Source organism: Carassius gibelio, chromosome A22, assembly GCF_023724105.1.
Source record: "Carassius gibelio isolate Cgi1373 ecotype wild population from Czech Republic chromosome A22, carGib1.2-hapl.c, whole genome shotgun sequence".
Classification (NCBI taxonomy): Eukaryota; Metazoa; Chordata; class Actinopteri; order Cypriniformes; family Cyprinidae; genus Carassius; species Carassius gibelio.
Genome location: NC_068392.1, coordinates 4,896,641 through 4,907,902, shown reverse-complemented (window position 1 = coordinate 4,907,902; position 11,262 = coordinate 4,896,641). Strand labels below are relative to the sequence as shown.

General features: G+C 35.8%; 1 protein-coding gene across 1 annotated transcript; it reads right to left on the bottom strand.

Moving 5' to 3' along the window:
- Positions 1 to 4,104: 4,104 nt before the first annotated feature.
- Positions 4,105 to 6,194, bottom strand: LOC127942447 (natural killer cell receptor 2B4-like). The gene is made up of 4 exons (XM_052538149.1): positions 6,006 to 6,194; positions 5,449 to 5,775; positions 4,388 to 4,693; positions 4,105 to 4,259 (listed from the first exon to the last, which is right to left on the bottom strand). The coding sequence occupies exons 1-4, from the start codon at positions 6,052 to 6,054 to the stop codon at positions 4,105 to 4,107; spliced, it is 837 nt and encodes a 278-aa protein (XP_052394109.1). The 5' UTR covers positions 6,055 to 6,194.
- Between the last annotated feature and the right edge of the window lie 5,068 nt (positions 6,195 to 11,262).

Here is an 11,262-nt window from a genome sequence, read left to right as displayed (position 1 = left end):
TTTGCGGCCCTCCAGGTGGCGCTCACAGCCCAAGCGTGGGCCGCGGCCATATGGTTAAGAATAGGCGCTTTAAGAGATAGCTCACCCAAAAACTGAAAATGTACTCCCCCCTTTAGGCCGTCCAAGATGTAGCAGTCTCTTGTTCCTCAGTAGAGCAGTAAAAAAAAAATTTGGAAGGTGAAACCACTGTCCTTTTATTTAAGAGCAAGAAAAGCATACACAGGAAAGACCAAGAGTTCTTGTGAAGTGAAACAATCAGCCTGTGCAAGAAATTAAATATTATTTACAAGATTATTACCTTTAATCCACCTCCTAGGCGAAGTGTTCTCAATGTGTTCACGACTGTCCTGAGTGCAAACGTCCTCTGTCTGACACTCACACGTAGCTGATGACGCTGTTTGTTTACGGATAGTGAGGACTCATGTGCAGACCTTCACCAGCAGTACCAGCGTCTAAAGCTCACAGGGCAAAAGTTACTACAGCGGCTGCTAAACTGGAGTCCTGCAAAAATCACAGATACAACCGCCTCTACACAAGCACTCTAAAATGTTCAAATATGAAGATACGTGCAGTGATTTAAATGCCCCCTTTTCAGTTTTAAAAACAAACTTTCTAATGCACTGCTAAGTTTCTGCTCTGATTATCTCTCACACACGTTCACATACGAACAAGCAGGACTAACTGGACTGTTTTTGGTCACTTGTGGCTCCTGAAAGCTTAAGTTTCTTGCAGAACTTCTTATCACCATTTATTTTAGCAGAAGTGCATTAAACTATATCATGTTAAAGTGTGTCTACAGTTACATTGTTCTTCATCATCTGCTCTCAATTGATCACTTGGTACTATGTTACAATGTTTTGAACTCATTTGTCTTGCTGAAAAGCTTTTCATGTGGTAAATGAATCGAAGGCAGCTGATGTTAGTGGTTTAGTTCAGTGGTTACCAACTACGTTTCTGGAGCCCCCAACAATGCATAATTTGCTTGTATTTTTACGCAAGGTTGGGGGCTGGTTGGGAACCACTAATTTAATTCTGGAGTTTGATTATAAATACACTGACTAAACCAAACACTGATTTTTACAGCTGAACACAATGAAGATACTTGATCAGATCAAACATCTGTGGATCAATATATTTTAGGGGTTTAACATCCATTAAAGCAACAACGTGTTAAAATAGTCATGATGAGAGATAAAAGTGGAATTAAGAGCAGTGTAGAATATAGACCAAAGTTCACACATTTATTTGGTTGTTGTCAGCTCTTTTCACCATAGCTTCTGATTTCACACTAGGTGTTTTTTTCCACTCGTGGTCAAAATCTTCCTAACTGTTTAACTGATTGTTTTCGATGGAAACACCCACAGCTATGATCAGATTAATGATTAAGACTTAATGAAGCCTTCACACTTCAGTGTTTTCCGTCTCATCTGTGGGCGTGTTTACACCAGGCCACTTCGTGTGTTTTTACTGACTGGATAGTTGTCTGATTTGTTAAAATTTCCATTTACACCATGTCATGAAACGTGATATGACACAAGACAGTAGAGCCCATTATAATCTGTGTTGCTGTCTACACCAAATGCAGTGAGGTCTCCGATTCAGCGTCTTCTCTTTGTATTTACACAGCATTAATGTAAAGTTGTCTAATTTATGAATGAACCACTTGTTTTCAAATCTTCTCATTAGATTGACATTTGTTTTGACATCGGTTCCCCGCCTTCGAGAATTTCCTCCCTCCAAACAACCCATGATGACAGTCTTTCTTTTAAAAGGTCAAAATGAGGCAGGACATTTTAAGGAATGTATAAAGAGTCTTTATTTAATACTGTACAAAAGGAAATATAAAGTAATTAAAAAAAAGAAATATCTTTTAAAGAATTGTATTCTTGAAAATGTCATCATAAGAAAGAGTTGTAAGTGAAATGACATGTTTATGTTCATAAACCATTACTACAGCACTGACAAAACTATTGAATCTGTTTTAAAATATGAAAACATGAATGGAAACTGCTCCAAAGCCCTGGATAGAAATACATTCATTCGACATGATTGATTAATGGGATAAAAAGTTCCACCTGATTTTAAAAGGACACTTGGTAAAAGTGCATGGTGCCAGGGACAGTGTGAATGGTGACTGTACTGTATATAGTTAAACCACCCCTTCAGTAATGGTCTGTGATGGGAGGCTATTTGGATATAAAAGTAAGCATCTTCCAGATCCACTGAAAAAAAAAAAAAAAAAAAAAATATATATATATATATATATATATATATATATATATATATATATATACGTCTCTCATGGGCAAACCTGCACGAGGACCTTTTTTAAAGTCGGCATCTTGGATGGCCGATTAACTGCGCCTAATTTAGACACAGTTCAGGAGCATGAGATCAAATCAAGGATTTGCCTGAGCCACCATCTTTCTTTAGAACGAGGATGTTCATGTTTAATATTTTCTTAATAATTATGCACATAAAGGAATATTTTTGTGTTGGAACAGTAACCTGTTTTGGCATTGTGCAGAAGACACACTATATGAACAATTTCACATTTGCCTTTCACGAAAAGACCATAAATGTTTGCCATATTGGCCATAGTAAAAATTATTCTACATACACATAACCTAGGAACTAATCTTGTGTGACTGATACGCTTCAAATCGGATGATTTTATGGAAAGGTTTTTTTCTGTCAGGCAAAGATGCATTCTGTCAGTGGGGAATGGCAATATTTCAGTTCATTTCCAGAAACTCACTGATCTTCAAAGATCTGTGTGTGATTCTTGTGACGTGTAAAATGAGCATACATTTATGTTCAAATAAACAAAGTTTCACACTAACACTATTTCACAGTATTTCACCTCCAGAATCATACTCTGATCAGCATCTCCCAGCGATTCCTGCATACACCACCTCAGTCTCCTCTTTATCTCTCTGTAACAAAACAGAAGCACAAGTTCACATCACTAATGCATTTATCATTTTATTTATTTATCATTACCTTTATCCAAATTCTGCCATGAAAATACACTAGAACAACTTTAATACTTTTTATTTCAGTAAATTACTTATAATAGTATCTCCACATTTTGGAGGGTAAAACCATTTTTATGTTATTAATATTATGATATAAAAGTATCATATACTGCATTATGGGATACATTTTCACTCCTTATTTTCAGTTGCACTTTTTGATGTTCAGATAAAGGCAAAATAAAGATGATGAATGGCAAAAGAGAAAAGTATAATGTACTGACCATACATTCAGCAAATAAATGTACATATCTACTCTTAATGTTGAAACAAATATATAATTGATTATTATTACTATTATTGTGAAGAGTTTAAGGAAGATTTGTAAGCTATTAGTGATGCCTGCAGTGCTGAAGGCAGGTCTAGAGTTAGTTCCCAGCATGCACCACGACAGTATTGGTGAAACTACTGTGAAACTAGCTTGTCAAGCAGCCAAGGTACTCTTTAATAAAACTGAACAGACGATTACTTAAACTAAATATTACCAAAATTGGAAGATTCCCTAATTTATACAGCATAGGACTCAGAAACATCAAAAGAGAGTTAGCAAGAGAGGAACAAACTAAAGGAAACGATCTGAAATAAACAATGACTGCACAACAGGCGATATTCTGACACAGGATGCAATGAACCAAAAGCAGGCTCAGCGGGTGTGAAAAATAAAACGGCAATCTGTCGTTTGCACTAATAACTGACAAACATTGCTTGTTACTGACAAATCTTTAAATGTGGCTGAAGTACTGTTGCACTACTTATTTATGCGCAGTGTCACCATCATTTCTGTTTTTAATGACTTAATGAACGCCTTAACTTATAAATGCATAAATACTTGTTACCACAGATCACAAGACAAAGATTTGCACTGAAATAAATGCTCTTACCCATTCCTGTGCTTTTCTTTTCTTGAATGTTATTTCAGAGTAAGTGATCTCTTCTGCACATGTTGTATCTGTTGGAACGATAATGATAGACGTTAAAGACTAAAAAAGAATATGATAATTATTGTTTTGTTTTCTCTAGAACACTCTTTCACATCATTCTAATGTTAATAATAATAATAATATTTATTTTACAGATGTAAAAGCTTTAGGTCATACGTGCCTTCTTGGATTACTTTTTTATGTTTCCTGCAGATGCAGAAGATTATGAGTGCAGTAAAAATCAACAGAGACCCAGCAGCAGCAGCAGAGATCAGCACTATGTACGATATAATACGGTCGAGTTCTGTAACAGACAAATTGAGCAGTTGGTGTGAATTAATCTGTCAGTCTGATCTACAACAAACACTACCTGATATATGAGCACTAGGAGATCAGATCAGTAAGTAAATGCTAATATCAGAACTGTCCTACCTGCACATGTGTGACAGAGCTGAGTGATGTCCAGATGTTGAGTCTGGTTGCTGATGGGATTGTTGAGCACACAGCTGTAGCTGTTTTTATCCTGATATTCCACCTCCAGAGGTAGAGAGAGACTGATGCTGAGATCAGACACACTGATGCTGGACAATAAACTGTTTCCTTTGTACCAGGAGAGAGTCACATGACCCACATTCACCACTGAACACAGCAGTGAACAATTCTGCTCTGAGGATGAGGAGGATGAAGATGAAGAACATTGTGAAGAATTACTGCTGATGACAGGAACAGGAAGAGGAGCTGAGAAGAGATATTAGAGAATACATCTATTTAATTTTATTTGTCAGCATTTGATGTGAGTTGAAGTTCATTGTGTCAGGCACAGATGTGTACATCACACAGATATCAGTGATGACCCTGACAACCCCTGTCTCAATATCTAAAATTAAATTAAAATATCAGTATCAATGTAACGATTTAGTTAATTAGTTGAAAAATCATATCATTTATGATAAACATCCCTCTAAAACTAAAACAAAGAAACATATATATGTGTTTATGTGCAACTTGCTGGAGTTAAATTTAGTTGTATGTACTGATTTTTAGTTTTACTCTTGTCCCAGACTGAGACTTTCAATCTTCAAATATGAAAAATATAAAAAATATAAGTCTTACACTAAATGATTTTAAATAATTTTCAAAAACTATTGTGTGAAAATTATTTCTGTACCATATAATTATATTTATTTAATTTAGATTTTAGATATTATCATACAAATTTATAAAAAATAATTTTAGCATTAATGTGTACGTTTAAATTGTGAATATAACACAAAGTTTTCATTAGGCTTCATTTTTGATTGAGCTGTAATTGTCAAATGATGCACATAGTGTGAAAATCCTATTCAGCTTTTTATGTATTATTTAGTCAGTATGTTATTTCAAGTTTAAAATTATTAAGATTATTTTTCTTAATAAAGTTCACAGCCAAATCGATCACTGAAGAAACACTCACACATCTATAGGGTCTAAAGGGTCAGTTATTCTCCACTCACCATAGACAGTAAGATTGAATGTGTTGAGCGGCGTCTGTTTACTGGTGATGGTTACTTTATAAAGTCCAGAGTCTGTGTTTGTGATGTTTGTGATGGTCAGAGATCCAGTCTGAGGATCCAGCTTCAGTCTGTCTCTGAATCTACCAGCAGGACCATCATTATAAAACTTGCTCTCATTGTTCTTTCTGTTGATCTGAGCGATGAGAATGTCATTTCCATATCTCCAGAGTATCTTATCTTCTTTCTTTATATCAGTATCATTAGTGTTTAGAGTGACAGAATCTCCCTCCATCACCGACACTGACTTCACTTCATCACTAAACACACCTAAAAAACAAATATGTACACTTTAAACCCATCTAAAAATGTATACTTGCAAAACATTTACTGACTGTATAATTTTAAAGGAGTAATTCAATAATGTACAATAATAAACCCTTTGATTTGAGTGGAAGAGAAAAAATGGTAAAAATGAACATCATGAATCAGAATGTTTTTTTGTTTTTGTTTTTTTGGTATGGATAAATGATAATATACATAGAACTGAAAATGCTTACCAGCCAGACTCCATGAGCACAAACAGACGAAAATAAATGTCTCAAACATTCTCTTCAAACAACATCAGACCTGAATTCTGAAAAGGCGACATTTAAAACAAAACCCGACAGAAATTTTGTAACACGTTTTTGAGAGCTGTAGCCACAGACGAGCTGGAGAGCAGCGTGCTGTTGGTCTGTAGTGAAGTGGTTTTGTGAAGCTCTGCAGAAAGTGTGAATAAACTGCTCCAGTTACACCTCCCACACAGTCTGTATGTCTACTCACATGGTTTTCTTAGACAATAGACTCTAGAAATTCAGTTTAACAACAACTGCTACTGGCTCATGTTCCCATTTCTCCCAGTCCACTGTTTTAAGAGGTTGCTTGTAAAGGTTTCTGAACATCTCATGTTGAATCATTGACTTTACTGACATTGAGTTCAGAGCTGATGTAGCAGTGCTTGCTAACAGTAAGGCAAGGCAAGGCAAGTTTATTTATATAGCACATTTCGTACACAATGGTAATTCAAAGTGCTTTACATAAAAGAAAGTAAAATAATCATAAAGTAAAATAATAACAAAACTAAAGAACTTTTAAAATGATTAAAACATTTACTTAAAATAAATTTAAAAACAGTTAGAAAATTATTTTACATAAAAAACAAAAAACAAATAAAAAAACAGTGAAAGTATAGTGCAATCAGTTCAGACATTGCACAGTGCTCATTCAATAAATGCACAACTAAACAGAGGTTTTGAGTCTAGATTTAAATGTGACTAGTGTTTTAGCACATCTGATCTCTTCTGGAAGCTGATTCCAACTGCAGGCAGCATAGTAACTAAAGGCAGACTCCCCTTGTTTTGTGTGAACCCTTGGTATTTCTAACTGACTTGATCCTAATGATCTGAGTGCTCTGTTAGGTTTATATTCAGTGAACATATCTGCAATATATTTCGGTCCTAGGTCATTTAGTGACTTATATACGAGTAAAAGTACTTTAAAATCAATCCTAAATCTAACCGGAAGCCAGTGTAAGGACCTGAGGACTGGTGTGATATGCTCAGATTTTCTGCTTTTAGTCAGAATCCTGGCAGCAGCGTTCTGAGTATGGGTCACCATACTTGGCTGAATTTCACTTCACTTTCTGGAAGAGCTGCAGCTGTCTAATGGTCTTTTTGGGAAGGCCGGTGAGGAGCCCATTACAATAGTCCACCCTGCTGGTGATAAAGGCATGAACAAGTTTCTCCAAGTCTTGACTGGAAACAAAACATCTAATTCTTGCAATGTTTTTTAAATGATAGTATGCTGATTTAGTTACTGCTTTGACATGACTACTGAAACTAAGGTCTGTCTCCAGAATCACACCAAGATTCCTGACTTGATTTTTAGTTGTTTGACCCCTAGAGTCAAGGTATGCATTCACCTTGAACACTTCATCTTTGTTTCCAAATGCAATGACTTCAGTTTTTTCCTTATTTAACTGAAGAAGTTCTGGCACATCCAACTATTAATTTCATCAATGCATTGGCAGAGGGAGTCAATGGGGCTGTAGTCATTTGGAGATAAGGCTAAGTAAATCTGGGTATCATCAGCATAGCTGTGATAGGCAATTTGGTTCTTTCTCATTATTTGACTTAGTGGAAGCATATACAGGCTAAACAAGAGCGGTGAAAGAATTGAGCCTTGTGGGACTCCGCATGTCATGGACGTCCACTTAGACTTATGCTCTCCTAGACTCACATAATGTAACTCAGTAACACTGAGCTGCATTGTCACCTCACAACAAGAAGTAATGAAGATGCTGTTTTGGGTGTGTAGAGTTTGCATGTTCTCATAACCTACAGACAAAGGGGAAAAAAACAGTGTGTGTGTGTGTGACTGACAGACAGCCTCCGCAGTGCGCATGAGAGATCTCGCAGATTTCACAAACAAACGTCTTAATAATATTGCAAATTAGAAATGTTTGGTAAGATAAAATTTGCACGACAACATTATTAAGCAAATCTCTTCGCCAGTGGTGGACGAAGTACACAAATCAAGTACTTGAGTAAAAGTACAGATACGTATAATAAAATATTACTCCAGTAAAAGTAAAAGTACTCCTTTTTCAATTTTACTCAAGTGAAAGTACAAAAGTACTACATTTTTTATGTACTTAAGTAAAAAAAGTACTGAAAGATAGATGTTTGCAATTTTATATAGGCTAATTTAATTTTATATTAGCACATTTTTTTTTTTTTTTTTTTTTTTTATAATCCTACTGCTCAAAATACCTGGGATTTTCCCCAAAAAAACCACTATATGGAGTCAAGATATATTTTTGTTGTTGATATGGACTACACTGATGAGAGTAATGTTAACTGTGAAGCTTACACTGTGATGTACCTGAGAGAAAACAGAGATGACCATCTGATTTTCACCAGTAAGAACAAAGTATTTTAAAGTTTGTTGTTTTACAGAACATCACAGTTATATATGACATGATAATAAGGCCTGAAGATTTTAAGGAAAATATAATTATATTTTATATATTATATATTATATATATTTTATATATTATAACCCTATATATATATATATATATATATATGTGGTTTAATAAAAATATTTGGACATTATTTATAAAAATGACCTCAAGTTAGCACCAGCAAGCTTGTTAGCTAGACAGTTAGCATCAGCTAACAATATTTACTTATTTTCAGTACGGTTATGAATAACGTCCTTAATAACAATGGATGAAAAGTTTAGAGCTCTACTGATGATTAAGTCTAGAGTGTGTCCACCTTTGTGTGTGGGTCCATGTACATGTTGAATCGACAAGCAAAAAAAAAAAAAAAAGCCTCAAGTCCAAATATTAATTTATGACCAATTAACTGTTTGACAAACACTTCCTGCTTCGATGTCCAGATCTGAATTAAAAAAAATCTCAAACATGCTCCGATGTCCCGATCTGAATCAACCGAGTCGCGACCAGGCTCCGAAGTGGCGATCTGAATCTACCGAGTCGCGAACAGGCTCCGAAGTGCCGATCTGAATCAACCGAGTCGCGAACAGGCTCCGAAGTGCCGATCTGAATCAACCGAGTCGCGAACAGGCTCCGAAGTGCCGATCTGAATCAACCGAGTCGCGAACAGGCTCCGAAGTGCCGTTCTGAATCAACCGAGTCGCGAACAGGCTCCGAAGTGGCGATCTGAATCAACCGAGTCGCGAACAGGTTCCGAAGTGCCGATCTGAATCAACCGAGTCGCGAACAGGCTCCGAAGTGCCGATCTGAATCAACCGAGTCGCGAACATGATCCGAAGTCCCGATCTGAATCAACCGAGTCGCGAACAGGCTCCGAAGTGCCAATCTGAATCAACCGAGTCGCGAACAGGCTCCGAAGTGCCGTTCTGAATCAACCGCCCCTCACACGCGCGTTTACAGCGCTAAATTAATAATCTTTGCCAATTATTATACATTTACTTCATTGTCAGCTCCAGGTACTTCATTTATTATTGTTCATTGATCTGTTTGAAACAAAAAAAGGTTGTATTTCAGTAATAATTCTAAATTATCAAAATAAAATATATAAAATAATGGTTTCTATTTTAATATCCTTTAAAATATAATCTATTTCTGTGATGTGCAGCTGTATTTTCAGCATCATTCCTTCAGTCTTCAGTGTCACATGATCTTTAGAAATCATGAAAATATGATGATTTATTATTAGAACTATTAATAGTTGTGCTAGCAAATATTATTTTGGAATCTGTGATCTGTGAAAGTGTTTTAAAGTTTGTGGTTTTACAGAACATCACAGTTATATATGACATGATAATAAGGCCTGAAGTTAGGAAGAACATTTTAAGGAAAATATAATTATATTTTCATAATGATTTTTTCCTTCTCAAACCTTTTCTGTGGTGTAAAAACACCCCTGGCCAAACGGGGTGCATCTCTTTCCCTCTTTGATAATTACTAGTTACCATGTTCTGAACATCACATCCTTTCTTTTGTCCCTAGATGTAATCTATATACATATATATAGGTGGTTGAATAAAAATATTTGGACATTATTTATAAAAATTACCTCAAGTTAGCACCAGCTTGTTAGCTAGACATTTAGCATCAGCTACAATATTTACTTATTTTCAGTACTGTTATGAATAAACATTCATGTCTGTCTAACGTTACTCGTCTAGTTAATCCAAACAATATACATATGTATAACGTTACTGTTAATACACAATATAAAAACAGATGTCATGGTAGCATTTTAATAAAACTGTTAATATTACGGTAGCGGGGAATTTGGACATGCATGAGTTATTTTATTTAATCTGTGTTAGTTTAAGGTTATTATTATTTTTTTTAACCTAAAACACAGACGCTGATTGATGTGTCTGCATGTCAGCATTTCAGTGGGCTTAAACAGATCACTCTTTACAGCGGATTTAGTTCCCAAACAACTGACAATTTTGACCTAAATATGATTTTCAGTTACAATAATTAATCCTAAATTTCGACATTAATAACTTACTTTTAGCAACATCAGACGCACGCGCGCTCACAAGATCTCCCGGTTCTTACTTCTGGTGACTCGCCGGTTCATTTGAATGAAGTGAGTGGTCGACTCCAGAACAGCTGCAATCGGATCATTCTAATTCGTAAACGAATCGTTTGGTGCGATTCGCGATCCGATTAAAGTTTATTTTGAAAAGACTCAGTTCGTTCATGATGAATCAGACACCGCTTCTGCGTGTCGGAGCACGTGATATATTATAGGGAGTAACGATATGTTTTATGAAATGTAGTGAAGTTAAAAGTACGATCTTATGCTTTGGAATGTAGTGAAGTAAAAGTAAAAGTTACTCAAAATAAAACTACTCCAGTAAAGTACAGATACTTGAAAAATGTACTTAAGTACAGTAACGAAGTAAAGCTACTCCGTTACTGTCCACCACTGCTCTTCGCCATCGTCACTCTTTATTATCAAACGGGAGTTTTCTTACTGTTATGTCTGTGTGTGCGCCGCGCTCGTTGGTGTGTGTGTGTGTGTGTGTGTGTGTGACTGACAGACAGCCTCGGCGCGCATGAGAGATCTCGCAGATCTCACAGACAAACATCTTAATATGATCGCACAAATATGTAGTTATATAACGAAGGACATTAACAGAGGCTAGAGATGGGACACAATAAAGATGGAGTTAAAGAAGAGAGAACACGCTAGCTGAGAAAATAGTGTACAGACAGAGCAAGCTCACTGTTTCTGATGCTGGAAATATTAGAAGAAAATC